Source organism: Festucalex cinctus, chromosome 18, assembly GCF_051991245.1.
Source record: "Festucalex cinctus isolate MCC-2025b chromosome 18, RoL_Fcin_1.0, whole genome shotgun sequence".
Lineage (NCBI taxonomy): Eukaryota > Metazoa > Chordata > Actinopteri > Syngnathiformes > Syngnathidae > Festucalex > Festucalex cinctus.
Window position 1 is genome coordinate 8,805,965 of NC_135428.1, and position 27,840 is coordinate 8,833,804.

General features: G+C 39.0%; 2 protein-coding genes and 1 long non-coding RNA gene across 10 annotated transcripts; 2 read left to right on the forward strand and 1 right to left on the reverse strand.

Annotated features, from left to right (window-relative positions):
- The first annotated feature begins 357 nt into the window (after positions 1–357).
- On the forward strand, positions 358–17,374 carry lrch2 (leucine-rich repeats and calponin homology (CH) domain containing 2). Of its 5 annotated transcripts, none has more exons than XM_077505361.1 (21): positions 359–877; positions 6,133–6,277; positions 6,515–6,641; positions 6,709–6,814; positions 7,017–7,153; positions 7,239–7,369; positions 7,464–7,551; positions 8,357–8,492; positions 8,630–8,727; positions 9,124–9,191; positions 10,127–10,231; positions 10,424–10,492; positions 11,151–11,210; positions 11,487–11,535; positions 11,617–11,757; positions 12,316–12,366; positions 12,439–12,502; positions 12,864–12,976; positions 13,322–13,459; positions 13,548–13,625; positions 14,529–17,374. In XM_077505361.1, the coding sequence occupies exons 1-21, from the start codon at positions 577–579 to the stop codon at positions 14,646–14,648; spliced, it is 2,325 nt and encodes a 774-aa protein (XP_077361487.1). In that variant the 5' UTR covers positions 359–576; the 3' UTR covers positions 14,649–17,374. The 5 variants fall into 5 exon arrangements, with proteins under 5 accessions (XP_077361491.1, XP_077361487.1, XP_077361488.1 ...); XM_077505362.1 differs by having other exon boundaries at positions 8,654–8,727; XM_077505363.1 differs by having other exon boundaries at positions 360–877; positions 8,396–8,492.
- LOC144006490 (uncharacterized) lies at positions 2,222–27,747 on the reverse strand. 2 transcript variants are annotated; one of them, XR_013279840.1, is made up of 5 exons: positions 27,501–27,747; positions 11,097–13,600; positions 7,275–7,504; positions 7,003–7,205; positions 2,222–2,412 (listed from the first exon to the last, which is right to left on the reverse strand). It is a non-coding gene; the product is annotated as an uncharacterized LOC144006490 (long non-coding RNA). The 2 variants fall into 2 exon arrangements; XR_013279841.1 differs by lacking the exon at positions 2,222–2,412 and adding an exon at positions 3,865–4,808.
- Positions 18,696–22,579, forward strand: il13ra2 (interleukin 13 receptor, alpha 2). 3 transcript variants are annotated; one of them, XM_077505165.1, is made up of 9 exons: positions 18,696–18,705; positions 18,869–18,957; positions 19,081–19,229; positions 19,301–19,457; positions 19,526–19,634; positions 20,236–20,420; positions 20,515–20,663; positions 21,464–21,617; positions 21,705–22,579. In XM_077505165.1, exons 2-9 carry the CDS (start codon positions 18,873–18,875, stop codon positions 21,719–21,721), a joined length of 1,005 nt encoding a protein of 334 aa, XP_077361291.1. In that variant the 5' UTR covers positions 18,696–18,705; positions 18,869–18,872; the 3' UTR covers positions 21,722–22,579. The 3 variants fall into 3 exon arrangements, with proteins under 3 accessions (XP_077361291.1, XP_077361292.1, XP_077361290.1); XM_077505166.1 differs by lacking the exon at positions 18,696–18,705 and adding an exon at positions 18,732–18,792; XM_077505164.1 differs by lacking the exon at positions 18,696–18,705 and having other exon boundaries at positions 18,748–18,957.
- Positions 27,748–27,840: the final 93 nt, after the last annotated feature.

Sequence of the window (27,840 nt, forward strand, 5' to 3'; positions counted from 1 at the left end):
TCATACAGATATAGGTTTACATTTCACAGTGTGCCATTGATTATGGGCTTTAATTTCTGTTGATTATTGATGGCTTTGACAACATGATGTAGATTCGGAGATATACCGAATTTTTCCTTTTTCTTAGCAATGAAACGTACATGGAGTGCTTCTTCCTTACGTCATACATGATGGAATTTTTGCCATAGAGGCAGAAAATAACCCGCAGAGATTTCAATGCAAGTTTGACAGCCTAGTGAATGGCAACGTAAAATGGCCGCCAGTGGCTACACTTCTCCCGACAGCGAGTCCATTCATATGTACGACCGTGCCTTCTGCTTATTAATACATTGGAGGGGAGGTGTTAAAGCCCAAAATGGCCACTATACAATATCCACCACGGCCAGCATCATCAGCACCTCCACCTCGATGGTGGTCCACCCCCTTGCACCTCCCCTCAGTGATGCACGCGTCTGTACGCGCATGGGCGTAGAATCTGCCGCTGTGCGCTGCTGCTGCTGCTGCTATCATTCTGAGACTCAATTCCGCTTTCTTTTTCCCTTTTTTTTTTCCTTTTCTTTTTTTTTTTAAACGAAAATGGCGTCCAGTCAAGGGGGTGTGGGAGCTGTCACTGCGCTTCAGAACCACCACCACTATCCGAGCGGACCTCACTGGAGCCCGGGGAGCAGCCAGTACCAGCAGCAGTACCACCAGCAACAACAGCAGCAGCAACAGCAACAGCAACAGCAGCAGCAGCAGCAGCAGCAGCACCACACGGCCCGGAGTCTGGAGCGAGCTCTGGAGGATGCCGTGTGCTCCGGGATCCTCAACCTAAGCGGGAGGAAGCTGAGGGAGTACCCCGGGGTGAGCTACGACCTCACCGATACAACACAAGCAGGTGGGTGGCACCAATGCATTTGGTGTAAAAATGTGTTCTGGACGTTCGTTTACATACCCGGATGTTACATTGTAAGGACAACGAGTGCACGAGTCTTACTGCGATTGTCTATATCTGTCTTACACAAAGCGACCACTGTAAGGATTTGGGTCATATATTTAAGCACAAGGGGCTCGGTTACTGCTCGGTCGTTTTGAGCGAAACCAGCCCACCCCAACCCCCGCCCCCACCCCCTCCGCCTCCCCTTGAGAAACATGAATGAGACATCAGGCGCACCCAAAACAGCCACTGTGCCAGTAGACAGTAGGAAAAGATTATGATTTCGCAGTTTGTAATACATGTTGAGATATCTTTTTAGTGTGGTGCAGTCATTTTGGTCGCATGCGGACAAAAGATGTTATTGGCAGCCTCACCCTTCTGCATGCATGCGTGCATTATGCTTAAAAGAGCATGCAGAAGGAGGAAGGCGCTCTAGTCTCGGTTCCTATAGCCTACCTCATTCCTATTTTACATGCAGCCGTTTGGTTTGCTAGAGTCAGGTTTTCTAATTCAGCTCATGCACATACTTCTACTGAGATTTTAGAAGATGCACATGAAGGACACACACATTTGTAATGATTCAATTATATCACCAAGGAGTCTTATCTCACAGGCAGCCTGTTATTATTCATTCTGTCAGCATCAAGCCATTATACTTGTCATTTAGACGGTTTATGCCTGTTAATGAGTCTCCTAATCTGATATGTCCATATACCATATGCTGTGACACTTTGTCATGTGCATCTCAAAGTAGATCAGTGATTTATCGGGGGGGGGGGTGTACCCCAGAGGATTAAATGTGGTAAAATGGTAATATATCCCCAATAGTTTTGGATAATGTGAATATATGATCATTTATTTTCACCTTTTGAGTCACTGTGCCATCAGTAATTAGCACCATCCGTCCGTTCTTCTTCCCCCATTAACCAGGAAGTATCCTGCTAACTAATAAACATATGCACATGCACATACAAAAACAATTCTGTGTGACATTGTTCACTTTTTTTTTTAACAGCTTGACCTTAAGGATGATTGTAATTATATGAGGTCAATTTTATATTATTGTAACCACAAAATATAAAACTCATGGTGGCCTAAGACTTCATAATCACAATGGTTCATCATGGTTATTTATTAAAAAGTATTTAAGAGCAAAAATCTCACTTCCAAAGCGTCATCAAGACCTTTCTATGCGCAACAAATCATGAAAGAAAACAGCTTGTCAGTGCTTCCAGCAACCTCTACTTTTGCAGGAGAGCTTTCAAAGCTGAATGAAAGGCGAGGTTTTATGTTGTTGCTGTTTGTACTCAGGGTCTGGCTGAGTGCTTGTCATCTGACTAATGAGCGGTGTTGTGCGAAGAAAGCAAGGAGTCTACTCACACAAGGGTGTCTGTTTGCAGTGTGCCACTGGCACTTTGTCTCCACTTGGTTTGTTTTCTCATGGGAAAGAGCTGCGGCGGAAAAGGCCTGACCTTGGAGAGGGCCTAGTTAGTAACCTGGGCAGATGTTCAGGTTCATATGTCAGTATAAGTTCACTCGAGAGAACTGCTAGACAGTGTGACATGTTTGTTTCAGTTTGCAAGTCACAGCTTGCTGGCTCAAGGGTCTTTGAATTCTCTTTAAATGTTTATTATACGGAATTGAATTTGATTTGAGATCAGTGGCGGGTTTGGAAGCTATTTTGGATTTTTCACAGACCGGTAAATGACAAGGGGTCCATTGTTCAGGACGATACCACCACATGACAGTTTGAAGTTCTCTAAAAGTAGGTCGCGACACTAAGAAAGAGCCAGTGCTTTAAAATAGGTGGGCCAGAAGTTGAGATTAAACAAACACACTTCCTTAAAGTGCAGAAGGTCACAGAAAAGATAAAGAAAAGTAATGTTTGTTTGTAGGGTCACCTGGGCTTACATGGTGGATGAAAAAGAGAAGCTGTAACCGTTCAGTGTCATCATTTAAATAATTGGAAGCATATTTATTTTTCTGCCTGAACTCTCACTTTGTGTTAGTAAAATGTTTATTTTTCTAGCAAGGTTTAAATTGTTTTTCTCCAGTTGTTTACAGCCGCAAGCACAATCAATAAAAAGTCTTTCATGGCTTGTGTGTGACCTGCCAACTCTTCTAAGTCATGTGTTACGACATTCCCGCGCTTGCTCCTCCAAGACGCCTCACGAAGGACTGTCTGCCCTCAGACACACATCTCAACATTCTTGTGTTTAATTATAAACCTGTGTAAATACTGTGCTCGTCATAATAGTCCAAGGCAGAACAATGCAGGGTGACACAGAAAAAAAAAAAAAAAAAAAAAAAAGACTGCATGAAAACTACTAGACTAGATTTCTAACTACTTTTGGCATGGTTGCAACCACGTGAGTGTAGCTTGACAATCTTACTTCCTGCACAGTTATCCCTCTGGCCTCAGGCTCTTTCATGTGCTTGTGCATGTCGAGGCATGACAGCACAGAAACACAGCCATAGCGCTTGAATGATCTCACAATTAGATATCTGACTTAACTACATGACTACTGTAATCATGTGTTGGTCTTAATCCGTCATTAAAGGTTGTATCTACAGGGCTTTTAACAGTTCAGATATTTTCCAGTACATTAAAAATACAATATTTGTTTAGCCCATTTGACACTGCCTACTGTATATTTGCCCAAAGGCAACATAATGGCTTATTTTTCTGTCTCTACGGTCATTTAATATTAATGTGGCCAACATTTCACGCAATGAGGTCAACACAGGAAAAACTATTTACTATGATCACTAAACAAAAGCTTCACATAGCTTTTTATACTCAGTTTCTATTCCAATGCTTAAAAGTTGTAAATCCACACTTCATTAAGTACACTTGAACAATAATGAGATGAGATCCAATACAAAAGCTACATAAAAAAATATGCTTTAAGGACAACAATGCTGTTTTTAATTAGTTTATTTTAATAATATTTGAGTCAAAACCGCTATAAAGTACCTTTTGTCTTCATCAAAATCAATGTCATTATGAAAATGAAAGGGTGAAGTCTTATAACTGTACTGTAGTTAGCATTGATATGCTAACAGCAGTGTGTGTAATGAATGAGTGGTTAAATGATACAAAATTGAGAAGTTTTCTTATTTTTATTGACCACAAGTTTCAACTGATTCAAATGTTACAGAAATTCTAAATATTTTCGTGAAAAAGTAGACGTTGAGCTTTGCAACTGAATCATTGTCCACCATCGTGCTCATTAAATGCTAACATTAGCAGCTAATGTTAGCATTGAGCACATTTGCATCTAATGAGGAGCTACAAATGTTTATTAATATTTCACTGTTTTTGTTTACATTGTGTGTGTGCGGTTTCTGCACATTTCTAACAGCAACACAGCTACTGTACTTAATATAATAAATATGAAAGTCAATGGAAAATAAAAACTTTTGAGGGTGAAATGGAGAAGAGTCAAAGTCAGTTGATGATGGTTAAGTCTCAAATATAGCTGTACATTGCTTTAAGAGGTGTTTGTAATATTTGCCCCTGCAAAACAGGGTACCAATATATAGATAAACAGTGATGCTTTTGCCTAGACAAAGAACAATAAGCTGAAAGTTAATGTACTGTAACAAGCCTCCTTTGTGTAACTGGCATCTTGAATGTTTAAAGGGCTACTTCCTGTGTTAAATCCTTTTACGAGCGACAGCAGTGAGAGAAGCAGTGCTCAGCAGGATGTCTATTTTAGAGTTTGCTGTGTCATTGGCGGAAGTAGCCAGACATCATCTGCACCTCCGGCACAAATGAATGGATAGATGATTTGGCATGGAGATCCGGCAGAGTGGGCTCTTGCTGGGAGCGCCTGCCAGCCAGCAGGTGGAAGAGAAGGCCCACTGTGGGCCACAGATGGCGAATGGTCTGGGTTGGAGGAGGGAAAACGTTAGGTGGACACGCCTGCGCTCGACCCCCACCAACCTACGGTGATAAGAATCCCCAGCTGGGAGGCTTCTGGGGGGAGGATGGAGGGGTGTTTTCCCAAATGCAGCTGCATTACAGCATCAAGCCTTAAGCATTTACTCTTAATGGAAGGTGCTTACACCCTTTGACCTCAGCTTTGGTCTTCTCAAGGCGATAATTTGTGTTTCCTAGAACCCCCAAGGGCTGATTACTGCGGTCTGACGAGTGTCTCATGTGGTCTTCTCACTTCTGCTTTCTGACTTTGACTACAAAGCAAATGGTTTATATCCTAACTGCCCACAACATTAAAACTTGCTTATCAATGTAATGTGAGCTGTATAAAAATACAGACATTTAAAATAACAGCCTCTTTCCTGGCGTCTGCTATTGAACCCCATGTACATCAACATTAATAATTAATAGCCACATAATAGTAGCTATAAGAAAATGCGTGCATTAGGTTAGGAGCAGTGATGTTGACTATTACAATGTGTTTATCTGTGGCTGTGCACTTTCTCACCCTAGCTGCTAATGAACATGTCAGCAGGAGATGGAATCAGCTAGACTCACATTCACACGCTCATTTGCACAATCAATAGGTGTTCAAACTAGGTAGGCTCCACATATATCACTCGCCTATGTCCCCATGTGTCCCCTTTGGTTTAAAAAGACAATGCTTGTGTTTGTTGAGGGATGGAGAGAGTGAAAGTGAGAAAGCGAGGTATTGTGAACGTGAAAATATCTTTCAATGATCCATAAACGGTCTTGGTTGATGATATCTGTAGGAGTGTATGTAATGTATCTCTAACATGTATGAAATCATGTTGATGAAAACCGTCTTACCAGTATTTATGATCCAAACTTATCTATAATACAGTACAAAATACATACTACTTCTTCCTTTTGATAATAGCCATAACTGATATTTCACTTTTTCTCTGCCCATTCTTTTCAATCGTTTGCCATTCCTATAAGACATTAATGTCCCTTCCAATGGGATTGATGAGTACTATATACAGTATTACATGCGGTAAGACAAAGAGGGTTGTAATTTTAGACCAGTGCTCAATGATGACATGCTCCCCTCCCACTTAGATGTATTGATCTGTCTGTCTAGTAGTCAGTGGCTCTTGAATACAACAGAGACAATGTCCGCATATACTGTACATGAATGTCACCTGTATGTTTCTAGTAAACATTATAACCCATGTGGATAAAAGTAGTTATTTTAATCAATTATAAATGATATAATATAGAATATAAAGGAAATGATTTTTGTTTGCAGATCTGTCCAAGAATCGCCTCTCTGAGGTGCCTCCAGAGGTTTGTCTGTTTGCCCCTCTGGAGTCCCTCAACCTCTACCACAACTGCATCAAGTGCATCCCAGAAGCCATCATCAACTTGCAGATACTGACTTATCTTGACATCAGGTGATCTTGCCACACTTGTGGAGCCCTGGACCTCATTATACAATTATTATGTGTGTTTTTAATACCTGTTCCATTTTTACTGTAGCACATTAGAATGAACTCATTCACTGCCATTGACGGCTATAGACGTCAAAGATTGATTTTAACTGTGCTGACAGAGAATAACTTAAATATATACTCTAAGTGTTATTTGCACACCAGTCTAAACGTATGTCCTCATGTTTTTTTTCTCTCCAGTCGAAATCTCATATCCGTTTTGCCCAAACACTTGTTCAACCTTCCGCTCAAAGTTTTGCTTGTGAGCAACAACAAGCTGGTGTCCATCCCTGAAGAGATCGGCAAAGCCAAAGAATTGATGGAGCTTGTAAGCAACCTTTCTATCTTCATTATGTCATGCTTGTTGGATGTTTTCACTCTATCTCCCCCTGCAGGATGTGAGCTGTAATGAGATCCAGGCGCTGCCAGCCCAGGTCGGGCGACTCCATGCCTTACGGGAACTCAACATTAGGAAGAACTGTCTGCAGATTCTTCCGGAAGGTCAGAGTGAAACAATGACACTGACCTGACTGTGTGTGTGTGTGTGTGTGTGTGTGTGTGTGGGGGGGGGGGGGGGTTCTGTAAACAGCTACGGGATCAGATTATTAGAAGCTGTACACTTTTTGATACAACTAATATACCCAATGAACTGTCCAGTGAGCTATAGTACACAATGAAATTCTTATGACCTGTTTGTTGACAGAGTTGGCAGATCTTCCTCTCATCCGACTTGACTTCTCCTGCAATAAGATCACAGAGATCCCAGCAGCCTACAGGAAACTCAGGCAACTGCAGCATATCATCCTCGATAACAATCCTATGCAGTCTCCTCCGGCACAGGTGAGTCCAAAGCATCAGCACAGGCAAAACCAATCTGACATAACTGCGCCTCCTAGTGGAGAAATGACCACATTGTTTGTTTCAGATTTGTCTCAAGGGAAAAGTGCACATTTTCAAGTACCTGAACATTCAAGCGTGCAGGTCGGACAAAAAGCCCGACACCCTGGACCTCCCCTCCCTCGGCAAACGCTGTCTTCCACAGCCACTCACAGATAGGTATGCCTATACTAAAATTCTCTTTTATCAACTCGTGATTGTGTTTTTGGAGTTCTCACCAGCTCATATAACATACCCACTCTCCTGTGCTCAGCATGGAAGATTTTTATCCGAGTAAGAACCACGGGCCTGACTCTGGAATTGGGAGTGACAATGGTGACAAGAGGCTGTCAACAACAGAGGTCAGACATCAAATAAATAACTTTTCATATTTTATAACTACACATTATTACAATATTGTGTACATTATGGAAATAAACAAGTGTATGTATTCATTTTTACTTTTTTTTTGAGCAATTGATGAATGATATGGTTCTCCTGCCTTAAATATAAAATGTGACCATTTTGCGTAGGGTGACCAGATGTCAGTGTTTAACCTAGACAGGTGGTCCCAGCATCCTGTTTTTTGTTTTTTTTATGTAAATCAAATCACTAACAGGCATGTTTTTGTTATACCGCAACTCAAACTACTTCGTGCTTCTGTGTGTAAGAATCATGGGAAATGTAGTCCTACTAACCGAACGCTGCACTTGCCAGTCAGACCCAATGAAAGCTTAGCTTTTCTGGCAGCATATTTCAAATGTTACAGTGCGGGACTAGCGTGAGGTAAACAGCACAGCCAGCTTCCAATAGTTGCTGGGACCGAGAAAAAAAAAAAAAGGTTAGATAATGGTGAGTGCATTTATTGTTTAGCCAAAATTAAGTCTAAGTCAAAGATAGCTTTTAGCATTAGCAAAAGCAATAACACAACCACCAGTCACCAGATTGACTAGCGGTTAAATTTATTATATATAATTTTTGTTGAGAATTTACGTTTTATTTGATTTTCAGTGAATTTGGTGTGTCCCGGTTTTTAATTTTGAAAATCTGGTCACCCTACTTTTGAACATAAAAACCTGGGCTAGTTGAACCAATCACAGAACAAACAAATGAAGGCAAAATTGTGTCACAAATGACTTAAATCTTTGTGTTTAAATGTCATTGAAGAGCACGCAGGCTCACAGAGCATCTCTTTGCCTCACGCAGCCTTCAGACGACGACACCGTCAGCCTCCACTCTCAGGTGTCTGAGACAGCTCGCGCCGATGCCCTCTCAATCCTTTCCAAAATGGACTCTTGCAAAGGTTACCAACAATAAGTATCCGATTACCCCCTTTGAACGCAATAACAGAGACGAGGGGATTATTGAATGAAGTGCCTAGAAATATATACATAAGTGAGCGTTAATGTGATCATCGCGGATGCTTCCTCCCTCTATCAGATCAGGATCTGTATGACTTTATAGAACCCAACCCGGATGAGGATCCTGCTCTGTCAGAGTGTGATGGACAGCAGAACTGTCGTGTGTCGTGTATTAAGGTAAGAACTTGGAAGCTTTCTCATCACATTTGGTTACTTAAAGCGATGACTCAGATGTGATAGTTTTTTTTGAAAAAGCCAGATTCAGCAATAGGAGAAAAATCCGGTATATCCAAAAATCGACTCAGCATCTTTAGATGTTGCAAATCATGAAATTTCATTTGTAACACATGACTGGAAGAAATTTTGGCATTAGAAGTTATAAAAGTATTACTTTATTCCTTTTTTCTTTTCTTTTTTAGTGTTTGAATTAAAAAAACAACTGCAAATTATTCATTATTCATATTAGTCAAATTAATTGAATTTAAAAAGGAAGTCCAATGTATATATTTTATATTTATTATAGTCCAGTATATGTATTTATACAAGACATGTTCTTTCCATTGTGTATTTCAGGGATTGGAAAAGGTTCTGAACTTGTCTCACCAAAGCAAAGACAAAGAGAGCTGGAAAGAGGAGTCAGGGTAAGATTATATTTGCGGAATTTAAACACAAATGGAATTGCCAACTTGTAAATTTCCTGAGCCCACTCCTGTTTTCACAAGCACGTTTCAGTCGGTTGTTGGTATTACATATAGGCTGACTAGCCAAATATTAAGCAGATAATAATAACAAACTGCACTGCATTATACTGAGAGTTGTTACTGATATTTGTAACAAAAGCATTGTTATTATTGTATTGCATTGGATCCCGGTAAACATAACATTTGTAGGCCTACTATGGCCAGTTTTGGGTGCAAGATGGTCCTTACTCTAATGCCCATTATCTCATTCAAACCCAAAAACTTGTAAATACGTTTTTTAATACTTTGTCCTTCACTCCCAAAAACGTATTTATCCTTTTTTTAAATTTGTTATGCACGAGTATACACAAGGCTTTCTTTGATGCAGATTCTGACATCAAGGTGTCTTTAAACAATGGTAGTTGTTACAAAAAACGACCAGCAGATGGAAGCAGAGTATAAGAGATCGGCCATGGCCATGTTGTAGCAAGTTCTTTTTGATAGTGTTTTCACATCAGAAATGTGAATAATGATGAAACTTAGCTACATTCTAATGCTAATTGCTGCAAAATGGAAACAGATACAAATGTACTTCTTTTTCCTGATGAAAGAAGAGACTCTAATCTTTCTTTTGGTAGGTGTCCATGTTTTCATAGCAATAGAACACAATATTCTGTGGGACTTGCAAAATCAGTCAAAATCCAATAAAATGGGGTAAGACGGGAGCGAAGGGGTTGCTTCAGTAAAAATGGCTGGAAGTGAATGAGTTATCTGTCATAATAACACAAATGTAAGAGGAGTTTGGCTGATGATGACTGTACGTTAATGTAAAGCTTTAATAAACCTAAACTGGTTTGGCATGTTATAAATTAACCTCCATACTGGCCACTTTGCAGCTCAGACAAAGAGCAGCTACTAGAGGAGGAAGATGACGAACTGAAGGAAGTGCTGGATCTGAGGAAAATCGCCGTACAGCTTTTGCAGCAGGAGCAGCAGAACAGGTGCGTGACTCCTCTGTGATGCATCACCATGCATAGCAAAAACGCGGCCGAAGCACATCCTCACGCCTTTCCTCTCTCACCTCTGCTTAGCGCTAACAATCGTTTCGGCTTCACGCCACTTTACATCAGTTTGCCCTTCATCTTCTGTTTCTCCTCCTTCTCCTTCTGTGGTGGCCGTGTGATACATTCTAGACGACGGTCCTTAATTTGCAGAGCCGAAAGTCTCATCCATCGACGCAGAGTGACTGGTCGAGCTCACAGGTAGAGAAAGAGGCGTTATTTACAGCTGTTTCCCATGTCAGTATGTTAACATGCACTAGATGACTCCAGTGTTCCCTCGCATATTTGTGATTCGCGAATGTAGCTATTCGAAAAATTTAGCTTAAGACATACCATTTATACTATTAGCCTTTCATTCCTATTAGCTTGTTTCCTATTAGCATTTTTGACACAATATTAAAACTAACTCTTCATCTTACACTTATTCACATTTCTTTCACCACTTCCAATAGTGATCGAGATCTTTCTCAGCATTTTCTTGCATCTTGCACAAACGGGGTCAGAACTCTCCAGGAAGATTCTCTCATGCTGCTTTTTGCCGTCACGCTTGTTACCTACTGCTAGCTTAACCTTGCCGCTAACATGGCGCACATAACACAACAATTGGACTCACCATTTTAATTTCGCTCACCAGTTATTGTTAGGCTTCCTTGGATCTCTTCAATGGTGCTAGATAAGTCTAAGCTTCTTCTTCTTTTTTTATACTATTGTTATGTATAACTTTAATTAGATGTTAACATTGTACAATAGAGGAAGAGATACAATTGTATGCTCCTAAGGAACCTTCATACATGAGATGATTTACCTGTGAAAACTGGGCATGTAACTTTGTCATTGTTGCACTTGGTTGTGTCTGCAGATTCCTAAGTCACTCTGGGAGCTCCGGCAGCAAAGCTAGGCCTCCTCCTCAAACTCGTAGGTGCGTTGCTGTACCACATGCTTCCTGTTCCGCACACGCTGGTGGAACACCAATGATGCTCTACTGAATCAATTATATACCAGACCAAAATGTTGTTTTGAGAAAAAGCTGTAATATAGTAACTATTTGAAATGTATAACATGACAGCTTATCATTATGTAATATTTTAGTCATCATGAGGTTGGGGTATTGACAATTTAGGTCCTTATCATTATAATTGATTGGATAATACAGTGCATTTATAGTTAACTGACAGTACAAATTCTCTAATTATAGTGCTTCATTGGATGAGGGAAGCAGTGGCGCGTCGGTGCTAAGTGGACAGGTACCACCTACTTGCATACATGTATTTCTTTGAGTTGTGTCTGCTGCCTGGAGGCAACCAAGTATCTCCTTGTTTTCAAAGCCTCCGTCATCCTGCTCCTTCGATGGCAGCCTGAAGACGGATCAGTCAGATTCCGAGTCCAACTGGCCGGAGGTGCCGCCTGTTCTCAATCAAAACGAAGATCGCAAGAGAAACAAATACCTGAGAAAAGATTATCTCAAGGTGTGCTCACGCTATTTCAAACTATCCTATTTCTTAGATTTTTGCTTGCCAAATCCTACTGGTGTATCTGCTCCATTCTGTAATATGCTCTTCGAGTGTTGACTGAATTGTAGTAGTCTAGATTCTAAAAAAAATTGTTTTCTTGGGGAAAAAGAAGAAAAACAATCCCACTGATTTACACTGACTCCGGAAAACTGATGCCCCACCCTTACATGGAAATCTGTAGTACTTATAGCGTCATCTTGTTTTTTGATCAAATGGGCATGAAAGCTTTCTGGTGGTTACACTTTGATCACACTCCAGTACGCCTCCATAGCACATGATGAACACTATGTACCAATTCTATCTGATTGCACAGCTTCATAGATAGCCATCTATCCATCTGCATAACCTTCACTCTGTTCTCAGTCATACATGCATTATACAGTACAGAAAGAAAGAGTGAAATTTGTGGAAAATAAGTGATTTGTTTTTGCACAAAAGATATTGATATTTAAAAACAAAAAACAAAAACAAAAAAAACTTTATGTAATTATTTTTTGCTCACTATCTTGACAGTACAAATGCCAGAGTGCCCGGAAAAACTGCAGCAGCAGTGATGACTGTGAGGTATGTGGCAAAATAATAAACATCATCAAAAACTGAAGTAAATCCTTGAAATGACATTTGTTTTGTCCGCAGGAGAGTTTACGCAACCCTGATTTCAGCACGTCGCTCACTGTGTTTGGACTCAAGCCGAGATCAGGTTCTAATTTGCACACAAGCTGCAGACACATAATAGATGATGTCACTTACTTGGAAAATTATATTTAACTTACTTTTATTTTCTCAAGTGCAGTTCTCTGGAAGTAGGGTTTCTAGGGAACCATTAACACTTACATCACCTCCCAGTACATCTCATTTGACTGTTCACTGATTTAAAGTGACTAAGCTGTAATAACACAGTAAAGATAAGCACTGTGTAGCATCGTGTCCTTCCCTGTTTACCCGAAAAGGTCTCAATGTACTTGTAAAGCTAATCAGAGCTATTTTGTATGTCCTTTGTGTTGGTATTTTTTTTCACTGGAAATCTCTGAAAAAAATGTTTTCCTAATTCTGTATTCCAGCCTTCACCAGAGGAAGTCATCAGGAGTTGAGCTCAACTGAGCCCAGCTTCACGATGAGGAGAAAGATGGAGCATTTAAGAGAGGAAATTGAGCAAATAGGAATCCTGCGACAGGTTGTCTCATATCATTTTTGTATTTGACGTGTTTCAAAGTTGTTTCACAAGCCAAAGCAGCGTCTCATAAGCCTGTCTCCTAAATTCAAATGAAGTCCTAACTAGTGACCAGTGATGAGCAACATCTGCTCGAAAAGGAGTGTTATCACTTAAGCGATGATTGAGCGTGTTCTCCTCAGAATTTAGCTGGATTTTGTTTTAAATCTTCTGGATCCAAAATTGGCTTTGTCATTGCTCTGTGGAGTTTGTTTTGCATGTTGTTTCTGTTACGTAACGTATTTCTGCCAATAAAAAACAAGCACTCTAATCTGTTTAAAAAAAAAGTTTTGCCTGACATTTTTGCAGAACATTGAGTCCAGGCTGAAGGTGTTGCTTCCAGACGATGTCGGAGCTGCTCTGATGGACGGCGTGGTCCTTTGCCATTTAGCCAATCACATTTGTCCTCGCTCTGTGGCCAGCATCCACGTACCTTCGCCTGCAGTGGTAGTGCGCTTTGATTTGTTACACCTTGTAGCGCATGCTTGGCAATAGGAGTCTGCATTTTGTGGTGATCCTCTTTGTGTCTTCTCAGCCAAAGCTGAGCATGGCAAAGTGCCGTAGAAATGTGGAGAACTTCCTGGATGCCTGCAAGAAAATGGGAGTTCCACAGGTAATCATTTACAACATTCCGTGCTGTTTATGAATGCCTTTTTATTGACCAATGTTTTAAGAAATGTTGCCAATATGTCTATCATCCGCATGTTTATTATCTCCCATTCTTAGGCCAAGATACATATTTGGACATTATGTAACATCACGTACATTGAACGAACATCAAATTGCTGAAACTATTCTTGATACAGCTTTAGTGACTCACCCAACTGGAATGCGTGAATGTCATAAATTCAATTAATTTGGGGGGAAAAAATGATTCTAACACTAGTGAATCTGCAGATTACTATGCTAAAAGAAAAAAAAAGGCAGTTAGGGTCAAATGTAAATAGTAGTAATTCATAGTTATTTGATGTTAAAAATCTACATATAGATAGTTAAAAAAAAATACTCTAAAACATTGATTTGCATTGCGCTAAATATGCAGTGAATTGTTCTGGCCACTAGTGGCAGTAGCATTTCATCTTAGACATTAGCATAAAAATTGTGTCACAAACAAGATGAAGATGCGCTTTACATCTACTGTACATTAAAAAAAGGCTTTTTTAATTTATAGAATGATATTTGGGAGCATTACATCACGCAGATGTATTTTACTATGCAAGTTTAAGTATAGGAAAGAATAATTCAACAACTTATGGACTCCTTCCCATTTGTTTTATTTAAGCTAAAAATGATTCACAGTTTGTGTTGCATTTTTGGGAGCTTATAAATCACAAGATTCTTGCACTCACAAAAATCTGTCTAATCAAACAAAAAAAACAAAAACAAAAAAAAAATTACATACACACTTTGGTGTGTGGGGGTGTGCGTGTACCTCTGCTTTAGTATAGCGTGTGAGTACTTTAGCTTCCTCTGGCACGGTCCCAGTTTAACTTCCACTTCTTTTCTGCTAATGCAGGACAAACTGTGTCTGCCCCATCACATCCTGGAAGAGCGCGGCCTGGTGAAGGTGAGCATGACCGTGCAGGCGCTGTTGGATCTGCCCGCCATGAAGCCCACGCAACTATCAGCTGCTTGACACATACCCGTCCAGCCCGTACCCGCACCAACCTCACTAGGGACCCTCTTTCCACTGTTATCATAAGACGAGGACCCAGTTGCCCACTTTGCTTGTGCCTGACTGAAACAGTAGACAAGAAAGTGAACATCTTCCTGTCTGCACGTATGATGTCAGACACTTACTGTCCATCACAGCTTTGACTTGTATCCTCTTCCTACTTCCACCATTGGAACTGTTTGGACGTAACAATGGCTTGAAAAGAAATCCTGCTGATCCCTCTTTCGATGCTCAGTGGTTATTGAGCCTACTTCAAGTGCCGGTTGTGACTTGTAACTCACTCTGACCCCCCACACTCATTCATGAACTTGTATTTCAATTCAGTGCCGTTTGCATTCTTTCTACTCTATACAGCTAACTGATCTGCCAGTTTGAGCACTCAACTGTTACAAAACTTTGCCTTTCCAAATGCATGACGACCACATTTGTTGTTCAAGTCATGCCATAGCAAACCTGTAAACTAGTGTACAAATCCTCCGCTGTTAGTGTATATGACCACTGTGATGACATGTAGCCCACTGTGGTTTCAGAGCATTTTCTCCTTTTTTTAATTTAAAGTCATGTATTTTTCAATTTTCTACCGTTTTTATACTTTGCCGCGCAAGACTCAAAGAAGCTTTTTAATCTTTGCTTTGGTTGACTTCCACAAAGCACAACGTGCGCGCACTGTCTCATATGCTCAATCGTGTCAGGGAAAGCCAAATGATTTATGCATTTATTGTTTGTTTTGCAATGACATGTTTTGTGACATGATTTTGTTTGTAACTCTGATCATGATGCAGTGTTGGATCAATAACCGTATCTTCCACCTCATTTTACTGGTGTGTTTTGATTTTACACATTATTTATTTATTTAAAGATATTTTGAGTCTTTTTTTTTGTTCTGCCATTGACAACAGCTCTTTTTAAATAACGTCATTTGAATAAAGCCCGCAAGGTTGAAAACATGATGTGACATGATGACTTAGCCTACCCGTTGTTTTTCTTTTTTTTTTCACTCGAGTAATTTTGTAAAATCCCTGAATTGTGATTTAATCTCTTAGTTCCAAGTAACACGTACTTCTTGTACACTACCCCCTTTTTTTTTTTTAAATATAGTTGCAGAATCCTGGAATCGTTTTCTTGGGACTTCATATAGGAATGACATGGGAATGTGCTAAACTAGGAGTGTATTATCTGAGTCAACTTCAAGTGTAAAAGTTTACAAATATTACCAGAAAACCACAACGTAGGATTTTGTTTTTTTCTCACTTAAAACATGTTTTTTTTGCAGTCAACAGTATTATCCTCTTATACAGTATTTTTCTTTGCTCATACCCTAATGTCCAATATCTACTTCTCCTTTTACATACTCAACTATATTTCATGGAATAATGTCAAATGTATTACTCATGTTGTTGTTGTTTAAACTGTCAAAGGTTACATTTACGTTTGCATCGTAAAGCAGCGTGATCGATCATGAGTTTTGGTAGCATTTGAGCTTTATTTAACTCTCGTCTGCGTGATTTAAGAGGGAAAAAGGAAATGAAACCAATACATAAGCTTCCTCAGGTGTCACATGCTTTGACTTCCACCCCTACCCCACGTTTTTTTTTTTTCATTCATTTTTTTTTCTACTCATACAGACAATCTCCAAATGAATTAAACTTAGGTTAGCTGAGAGTGGAAGTGACTGGATACTTACTCATATGAATCATTCTCTGTATTTTTTAAACGATCATAACCTCCTTTGAATGATTTATTGACAATTCTAGGATTTGAATGCAAGGGGATGCATGTGCTGTTCTTTCCTTGACCGACAGCTCAATGACCAAATATTGGTACCAACAGACATTTTCCGCTTTTTGCTTTTGGAACATTGAATAATATTTGTCACATTTCTTGGGTTTTGTTCTCTCATTTTCACTTTCTTTTGCTCTTTTTTTTTTTTTTTTTAATCAGCTTGAATTGTTTTATCAAGCCAAGCAGTATCAGCTCAAATTACTCACTAAGGTCCAAGGTGACATTTAAAGGCAACATACTACACCAAAATAATTCATCACTGAAATAATCAATTTAGCCTTAACGTGTAATGAGTTTATTTTATTTTTTCTTTATCATTATCTAGCTTCTGCACATATGGTCCTCTGGTGCTCAAAGCCCCCTTTAACTTTGAAGTCATAAGAGGCTCATGGAGTATATATTGCTCTAGAAGAACTATGGAAGTATAACGATGTTAGAAAAAAATATTAGGATTTGACACAAAGTGAGTATGAAATAATTAAAAAAAAGTTTCTTAGAGCTTGACCTATTTTCAACCTAAAATGCACTTTAAGGTGATGTTAATTTGACCTCTAAACTTCCAAATGCAACTGTTCTATGTTTCTTAATATGCAACTTGCTGTCCTCTAACTAGCTCAACGGCAAAATTCATGTTATTTTTTTGGGGAAGCATAATTAATACTATTATTTTAACAATAACCTTCATTGTGCTGTTTACTGATTGTGACGATATGAAACCAAGACGACACCTTTCTCACACTGCCAGAAAACTAAAATTACTCAAAATGTTTTTTCTGTATGTTAACGTCAAGTGCATGATATGAAAATAACGAATGGCCGAGGCGCTGTACATATCTGTATAACTTTCCAATTTCTTACAAAAGCATCAAAACATGGCGATTATAAATAAATTCTTTGCAATTCAATCTCTTGTGTTATTTTTTTCTCTGTCACCATAGGGGAAAAAAAATCAAAAATGGTGAATGGAAGTGTTTTTCCATCAGCTCTTTATTTTCTGTAGTGCTTGTTTTCAATAAACTGACTTTGGCAATTGGTGCGGCACATCCTGGGCTAGTGAAAACATGAAAACTCCACTGAGTGTGCATCAGATATGCTAACCACAATCCTATGAAGAGTCCTTCCCTAAAGTATAGTCACAATTTGTTGTTTATTCTCAGGAAACAATCAAAATATTAGTTTTGTGCAAGAAAATGTTGAAGTGAATTATTGAGAAACAAATGCTCTAAAGTCACATTTAAGCAACCAAGGAACTATGTTGTCATATGTTGAGTTTTGCTAGACCAAAATAGTGCTTTGTCACCATCGTCTGGCATCTATATTGCTGATTCTTTTGATTTGCTTGGACTCAAGCATTACTGTTCCAAGGTAAGGGGCATCAAATGTTACAGTTTACTAAGCGTGTCAGAAAAGTTCCAGGACTGGCATCAAATTCAAAGTCCCCTTAAAAGGGAAGTCAACCCAAACAATTTTCTTGACATTAATATGTTCTATGCAGCCCCACTTGTCTATTATAATATTGTGTTAGTGGAAAATGAGTTACGCAGAAAAATCCAGCCGTTTTTATCCATCTCAGGGGGCGGCCATTTTGCCACTTGCAGTCGACTGAAGATGACATCAATGTTGCTGGCAACCAATCACAGTGCAGTTTCAGAAAACAGGTGAGCGCTGATTGAGCAACATTGATGTCATCTTCAATTGACAGCAAGTGGCAAAATGGCCGCCCCCTGGATTTCGCTTCATTACTCATATTCCACAAATGTAATATTAATCACAATATCATGTTTAGATTAGTGAGGTCACATAGCACATATTATTGTCAAGAAATGTTTAAGGTTGACTTCCGCTTTAATGAGCTTTGGACGAGAGAGAGAAAAAAAAAAAATCACATTGAGTCAGTTCAGTGATGTTCTTCTCAGATGCTCAGGGCTTTCATGAGCTTCCTTTAACGAAACAAATGCTGCAGGATCCGTCTGGCCCACAATGAACGGCAAAACTCACATTCATTTTGGATGCCAACCCTGGAAATTTTTCTCTACATCTCCTGTGATGACTCATGGGATACAATTGAGTCAGCATGAATGTGACAGTTAATTTTCTTTGTCGAAGACAGACCCAAGGATTTGCCTTGCCATGATCTTCTTTTGATGTTGAATAATCCCTCCCCCTTGTTTTTTCTTAAAACTCCACTGAGCAGGCAAGCATCACTCACTTGACAAACACTCTTGGAACGCAACATGTAAGTTTCTCCCCCTGTGGGCCTTTTTTTTGGCACATATATTCTCTTCAACTTGCTTCATATTTTTACCAATGATTAGTCAATCGGGTATTTTGCCTTTCTTTTATTGTAATTTTCATCTGTTTCGTCATGTCAATTACAATTGCATTTGCATGTTTGACAGAAAAATGTCATTTAACGTGGCTGACAGAGCTTTAATGATGGTGTTCTTAATAATCTGCATGGAGGAGTTGCATTGCAGTGCTATTCAAGGTTTGTCAGAAAAATTAGTATTTTGTCATTTCTCAAGAAATATTCATTGTTTCACTGTATCACACATTATATATTGTATGGGGTTATATATAGTGGATAATATTGTATGTCTTTTTTTTGCAGTGGATCCGCCCGAGGAGATTAACATCATCGATCCTGGCCATCTTGGCCATCTGGACATTACATGGAGCCTCCCAGCAAGTTTAATTAATTTCCAAGAATGTTTACGTTACCAGGTGGAATACTTCAATACATATGCACAGCGTTGGGACGTGAGTACCGTTTCTGCAACACGCAAGAACTGCTCAAAAACAAACAGTGACTGAGATTATTATTTCTTCAGGTGATTCAGGCGCCTCAGAGGATTTACAGCGCTCAGTTTGACCTGATGAAGGACATCCAAATTCGAGTGTACACCGTGCTGAGCGGACACTGCACTAATAACTCTGTAATCAAAAGTGTGAATTACACGGAACTGGTGCAGAAACCTCCCGGCGCAGGTCAGTCAAGTACAGTGAGAAATGCTTCTGTTGATATTTATTTACTTTGTATGGCTCCACTCCAACAGGTCGAGGCGATGCAGTAAAACATTTTGAGTGCGTGTTTCATAACATGGAGCGCATGATTTGCAAGTGGGAAAAATTTCCGGCCAAGTCACAGCTATTTATGTATTACTGGTGAGTCCTGCATTTATTTTTCCTGCTAGAGGTATTAACAATTTAAAAAAAAATTAATTAATTTAAAAAAAAAAAAAAAAAAAAGAGTTTGTAACTAATATGTTGTCTGACAGTCTTTCTTAGTCGTTTTTGTACATTTCTTAGATCAGAATCCATTATTTTGAACAGACTTCATTATTCTTCATGTACAATTAATACCTTTAAAAACGAGACTAAGTGAAAATTCTGGAGAAAAACTGTTGGTTTCTTTGTTTTTGTTTTTTTTGTTTTGTTTTTTTAAATGTGCACAAGTGTCACAAGCATTTCATTAGCAGTTTTAAGAAATTCAAATCGGACCTGTTTGTCAGGAGCAAGATTTTAAATAAGAATAAGGCCACCAATAAGTACCGGCAATTATGCATATAAAAACTTAACACAAGGTATGTACATTTGTGACGGTGACAACCGATTGAGATTTCTCTATGATGTAGAATAAAGGATATGACTCAAGAAAAGTTGCAAACCACTCAATTAGGTAACCAACCCAATACTGTGCTTGGTGGTAACTCGCCATCATCTATTCTAAACCAGTCATAAACATCCCTTCCTATATTCTCCGCAGGCACAACAAACTGAACAAAACAGAGGCGTGTCCCAAGTACATCTATACAAACGGCGTCCGGAGTGGCTGCGACTTCACAGGAAAACCTCTTCCCGATTTTACCGACGTCAACATCTGTGTCAATGGCTCCTCTCCAGAAGGCCCCCTGAGGCCCAAGTACACGTCGCTTCAAATCCAAAACTATGGTACACGCAAGCCGACCTGTTCTAACATGGAAACGTGCAACATTCCTGTTCCAAGTTCAGCTGTTTTCATCACAATCAATGTCTTCTTTTTCAGTGAAGCCTGATCCTGCACAAAAGCCCAGTTTGGCGCTAGTTCAAGACGCCCGTATCAACGTTGACTGGACAAAACCTCATGGAAAGGTTCCTGGACACTGTCTGGAATGGGAGGTGAAGCACACCAGCGAAGGAACACAATATCAATCGGTATGAAACTCCAACAGTTTTGTTCGAAAAATAATAAATCGGTTAGAAAACAACTCCATTTTATTTGGAATGGAATTAGCTGGATAGAAAACAGGAAGAACATAACAGTGCCAACTGCAGGCAAAATGTGTCACTGCAGGAGCGTGATTGCATGTGACTTGTTTTAAGACCTTCTCATTCCAGTAGTTCTTTTAACTTTTCCCACAATTATATATTTAGCATTTTGAGACATTTTATTAAATAATTAATTAATTTATGTATTTATTTAAATATTATATTATATTATATTATATTATATTATATATTATTATTCCATATCATTCAATATCGGTCTATTTATGTTACAACATGATTCCAAAGCATTCCCCATTATTCACAATGTTTCCATAATTTGTCATGCATCATTTCAGCATTATCGCACAATTTCTCCAGAAATTTGTTCATCTAGTTGAAGTGTTAGTACAATTTATTTTATTTTTTTTATAAAAAGGATGGGAAAAAAAAACAAAAAAACTGCATACATATTTTTCTCTAAGACAAAATTATATAGTTGTATATATGGAGTTAAATAGACAGCACTTTACGTGCTAAATAATGACATAAATAATGAATAAATAAATAAATTGATTTGACATACATTTATATTTTCTTATTATATTTTGTGAAAGACAAAAAATACCGCATATGTTTATTATTTAATTTCTCTCCTGAAATGAGCTATATTTGTTATCAATCTGTATTTTAAAAAAAATAATAATAAAAAATCATACTGCTGTGTGAATTTGTCATATGTTCCACAGAAGACAACTCACACCATGAGCACGAGCCTGATTTTGCCAGCTGTGGGAGTGAAAAACTGCTTCACTGTACGCTCCAAGTTGAACAAATATTGTGCGACAACAAGCATGTGGAGCGAATGGAGTCACAGAGCATGTATTTCATCAGGGAACAAAAGTACAACAAACTACATATTATTATAAAATGTGCCCCATAATCATAACTGTTCAGCATTCTTATACATATTTCTCATTCTCTTTCTAGGTGATTCCAAATTTTGACAGTTGACCAAATCGACTTGTGCAGGATATGCAGAATATTGTCATTTTAAATGGCATTGTCACAATCAGGGTTTGTGAAGAATAACATTTCACATGTTTTGAGTCTCCAGCACGTGACTGACAACGGTGGCCCTCGAGGATCCGTATTGGGCCCCTTTACTTTCTTCTGTCACTGAATGTGGCTTTGTTTTCATGTTTTTGTCATGTTGACAAGTCTTATTAATTCCTACACTTGCTGGGAAGGGGATTTACTGCACAAACTGAGCAATATAACATCATTAGTGGTGCCTTGACTTCTGAGTGACCTGATTTATGAGTTTTTCAAGATGTATACCACAATTGACATTTTTTTTTCTTCATTTGTGAGCAAAAATGCAAACATTTGAAAAGACAGACACTTGCACTTCTTCTAAAAAGACTTCCAGATATGAATTGACGTCCCAGTTTATGGTCAGATATAAAACATGTTTTACTAGCTTAATGCTTAGACAGAATGCAAAACAGTCATAGACGGGTTAAAGAATAGTGTCAGTTTCATGGCGTAGCATTTGAACATGCTCAGAAAGATGAAATAACAATACTCACAGGGCTATATTCTTTATCCTCTGAAAAGAACACAACTTGTAGCATGCTAAGCAGTACCTCTACAATGTTTTTAATTTAATTTTGTGTTTATTTGTGCATTAATGTTATTTGAGCAGTTCCTATGTGTGTGTATGTGCATGTTAATGGCATATCTGTTAATTTCAATGGGCACTGATGATTTTCACACTATTATTATACTGTGCCATTTATGAATGTATTAACTAGATACTAATTTTATTTACATGTTGAGTTTTTTTGTTTTGTTTTGTCTCCTTGTAAATGCTTCTGTAAATGTGCAAATTCTGAATATGTCTATAAATTCAGCCTTGGTAAAGCGTTAAGCATAACGTGCCTGAGGTTTAACACAAATTTTGAAAAATAATAAAGCTCATTTAATATGCACTATTTTGTTGAAGGCTTTTGTATTAATGTTCACACTACTTTTATCTTGGGAATGAATCCATCTGGATCCTGGATGACCTCTGCTTTTTTTTTTTTTTTTTTTTTTGATCCCTTGTACAAATGATCGAGGCAAGGTCACTCACGCTGCCATCTGCAGGCTTCCCACTCGCAATGCATAATTGTGCATTAAACACATTTTGGTCAGTGTGTAGCTTACTATAATGGTAACATTTGTAAAAAAAAAAAAATGTCAAGCCTCAACTTTTAATTGAGCTCATTTGTGTAATTGTTACTTTTCACCATATTGTTAGTCGTCTTTTCTTAATCCACGTTGAGCATGTGAGGGTTCAAGTGACACACGATAGCGAGGGAGAGGTGCCATGTTTCGAGTTAATGTGTAATTTTGGTGGGGTCACGCTTGATAGAAGACTGGAGTGGGGCTAATGTATAGCTCAGGTGATGCTATTCCCTTCATTTTGCTGCCGAGGACCACAAGACGAGGAGCGCTTACAGGTTTGCATACATGATTCCATATCGTCACTCTTCAATTTGCATTGTAGATCAACACTTTTAAGATCAACTACATGAAGCACTGCATCACCAACAATTTTTTTTTTTTCTCCTCAGAGTTCAAGAATGTTTGTCTCCGTCCCCCAGGTTCAGTAACTGGAATCTGTCCCTGCAGTATTAAAGGTTGCAGGGCCCAGCTGGTTACTGTCCCCAGGGGCCGGCCTGCTCTACTAAATGCATGAAATGTGTTTCAGAAACGTTCCTTCATTTAAAAAAAATAAAAATTCATTCAATGTCAGATAATTTTGCCATGGTTAAATATGTAGCGTGGTAAAATTATTATTTTTTTTATTTTAAACGTTATTTGAAATGCCCTGTGATTGGCTGGCGACTAGTTCAGGGTGCACCTACTGCCCGAAGCCAGCTGGGATAGGCTCCAGCATCCTGTGACCCTTGTGAAAAACAATAAAAACAAGTCATTTTACGTATTTGATTGTGCTTGCAGTTAATTCGTTTAAAAACAAAAAAAAAACAAAAAAAAACTAAAAATAATAATAATAATTAAAAAAAAAAGCATTCCTGAAAGCACAACATGCTATTCAATGGAAAATGTTAACTTTTTTTCTGGTTTAACAGGTTAACAGGGACGTCTCAGTGACACTTTGGTCATATTGACTCAGCTGGAGTTCATCTGTCTTTTTCTTCAGTTGCTGACACACGTGACATTTTTTGTGATTTTTATATATTTATTCATTTATTTATTTATTTGACTAATGGGGAATGCTGTGGTTGCGTCCAAAGTACTCACAGCTGTCAGCTGGGAAACCGTGTTTGGGAATTAATGATGATGTTTGACCCGCGACCCTTGTGAGGAATAAGCGGTCAAGAAAATGGATGGACGGATGGATTTGATAGACCTGTGATCAACCGTAAGATGTTGCGAATTTGGAGAGAGAGAGAGAGAGAGAGAGAGCGAGAGAGAGCGAGAGAGAGCGAGAGAGAGCGAGAGAGAGAGAGAGAGAGAGAGAGAGAGAGAGAGAGAGAGAGCGAGAGAGAGCGAGAGAGAGAGCGAGAGAGAGCGAGAGAGAGCGAGAGAGAGCGAGAGAGAGCGAGAGAGAGCGAGAGAGAGAGAGAGAGAGCGAGAGAGAGAGAGAGAGAGAGAGAGAGAGAGAGAGAGAGAGAGAGAACGTATTTTCTCAACAGCACGAAGTAATACTACTTTTGGCCACAAGATGGCAGAAGAGAGCCAAAAAAGTGATGCGCAGGGAATTTCCATGGTGAATGAAACCTGCGCCAAGTAAACAGCAGCCAGTGGCAGGAAGCATGCAGCTGGCTCACGACAATCTAACAAGCGCTCTCTGTCAAGAGGTGTGAATGGATGGGTGACCTTTAACTTTTACAATACATCTTTTTTTGACATGTATTAATGTTAGTATTCGTTTAACAAGACGTTTGCTTGTGTACTGCATGATTACATTTAATGTATCACGCTTTTAATATAAATATGTGTATGCATAATGATTCTTTTTTTTTTTTTTTTTTTTTTTTACACTCAAGTGAGTGTGTGTGTATTGTACTACAAATTGTGTTTTTAATGAAAATGTGTCCCAAAATTCTGTGACACTTCATCCATTTATTTTGCAACTCCACCCAGATCACATTTCAGCTTGCTATTATAAGAAAACCACTAAAAAGACGCCTCTCACATCTAACTTCACAGGATCAATACAAACATTTGGGACTTTCCGCTCGGTGTTGGTTCATTCCCATACGAGCATAAAATATTCCTTATGTAGTCATTTCTCCAGATGCCGCAGCTGCTGAAATAGTTTGGTTCTCCAGGCAGCTGTTGCAGTCTAAACTTTGAGGGGTGACAACTTCACGCCAGTCTGCCAGCGTGTCAGTGCCTTCTGTTTCACACTAAACATGCAAATCGTTAACATAATTGCAGCAAATGGGATAAAAACGCAAGTCCTAAAACAAAAGTTTGATTACACAACCTGCTGAGGAATGTGAGCACTTGTGGACAAACATTCAAATTATGTTTTAATAAGACTTATTTATTATATTATTTTTATTATTTTCATTTTTTAAATTATATTTTTTTATTATATCAATTTTATTAAGGTTATAAACATATTTTAATAACCCCAAATGAAGGGGCAGCCCTAATACTGTTTTTTTGTTTTGTTTTGTTTTTTAACACGTCATGACTGGGTCATGCCAGGGTTAAGTTTGGGTCATACAAGGGTTATGTTTGGGTCATGACCATGAGGTCAAGTGTCTGTTTTGAACTGATGCAACCAACATCTGGTTTCAACTGGAAAAACGCTATGTGATGTCAGGAGCTATTTGATGTCAAGAATCTTTAATCTCGTTACTTGATCAACAGCCAATCAGATAATTCCATTTCAGTCCTGTTACCCACATGTCTAGCCACAACCAATCAGATCGATTCGCTGTCTATATAAGCCTTCTGAGAAGTGTGCGTCTTTGTCGGATTATTACATCTGTTCCTCGGTGCATCTCAACAGCCCAAGGGGGCTTGGCGCAGTGGCGTTCCTAAGCAACTTGGCACCCTAGGCAGGATTTCTGGTAGTGCCCCCCCAACCGCCAAGAGGGGGTCTTATCAGACCAAACATAAACACGACCCTGCGCAACTTCTTAGACCAACCACAAAATAATTTATCATAAACTCACACAGGGCACACGGTATCATCACGTCTCTGGAATTTTAAAACCGCAGTTGCAGTTCAAAATAAATAATGTAGTAATTGTACTACAATAAATCACTTGTATGGGATAATGAGAGCCTAGCAAAGAACGAACTTAATTATTTGCATCAACCATTCAGAGTATTATCTCAGTATCATGAATCGGGACTTGCAGAAGTTGGGTTTACATTTCACAAGACTTGTTTTTTTTCTGGTGTGCTTTGCTTTCATTTCATTGTTGATGGTTCTTATAACTGGTTCTGATGATGCAGAACAATATGAGTAGCACTCAGTACCTTATGAGCGAAAATTTATATCGACATTAATTTCTTACTGATGAAATCTGCATTTAGAGCATCTCCCACACTTATTTTATACTTATTGGTACAACCATACGTCACACAGTGATATTTCCACTGCAGAGGAAGATAACGTATGCTACGGAAAAGTCAACTTACTTTAAGTCTGGCAACGCAAGATGGCCGCCGCCGGCTTCACTTTTTGCTACAGCATGAGCAGCCCAGTTTAGTTTATTCAGTACGTCTGTGCTGTATCAGCCTGCGCATCCACCTGAGAGTCTGACTGTGATCTTTATTTATTTATTTTATTTTATTTTATTTTTTTAGCCTTGATCCAGGACAGCACACTAGCGTTTTCATTTCATTTTCTTAACTAAACAGCCAGAAAGAAAGTGCAGGGGGGGCACTTCATCAACCTAAATCTGATGTTTTTGTATTTTTTACAACCTAACCCCAGCAGAAAACGAGGGAACACTGTACATGAGACTCAAGGTGCATTTTCGTCAACAATAAAGTTTTGCTCTCTCTGTCCACTTTCACACCACAGTCTACACTTCTGTAGGAGTGTGCAGATCATTGTTACATTTTGACATATTGAATAGACTTAAAAAATAACATTCAGTAAGGTTTCCTAATTTTATAGAACACAGGAAAATATAAATGTGTATGTACAACACTACATACTTTGTCCAGCACGTGTTTACACTGCACCAGCGAGCGTGTTTTGATAGTCTCGCTGTCATTTATCAAATCTACTCTGTCGTTTACTCACTTCTACTTGGTGGCAAGCTTTTCCTATCCCCCTGCTCATCACACTGGAGTTGTTTTTGGACGCCGGCCGATCCTGTTGTGTTCTTCACTTCTGCCATGTATGACACGCGCAGCGAGTAGTTTTTTTGTTTTTTGCTTGTTTCAGACCTTAACGAGCCACTAAATTGTTGTAAACTGATTGACGTTAATGTGCGAAGACGACTCTCCCTCCGAAAGCGAACGCTATAGTGGGGGGGGGGGGGTTGTTCGTTGTCCGCTGTCAATAAAGACTCGGTTCCCATCGTTCACATTGACGAGCCATTCAAATGACTCAATTCGTTCATCATTAATAAACTCCAACGCGGCTGAAAAGGCGGCAAAACCAGCGTCCGGTTTAGGGTTGCGCATGACTGCTAACATTGCTGTTAGCTCGCTGTTAGCTAGCAGTCACGGCTAAACGCTGGCAACAGGCGACGTACAATACAACATCAGCATAATTATGTCTTATTAGCCTCTTACCTGGGGCTTGAACGTAACTTCGGGACTATGTTGTGTGACTGGCGTCTGGCCCAGCAGTTTGGTGCACATGGATATTGCCATTGTTCAAAAACTCCGAATAGAGGCGCACATCTACAGCACCGATGACGCGCTTCCGGTAACACTTCGAAATAAAAGTGTTACATGCATTGATCTACATATACTACTTGGTAAAGTAAGGTTTATTTTGAAATTTGGTTTCTCACAGCCCCGTGTACTGTCATGCATACTGCCGTTAGCTTGACTGACGTGACTGAAAAAGGATAAAAAAATAAAAATAAAAATAAAAAAAGAATATCTCTCCCTGTCGCCCCTTTTGCTC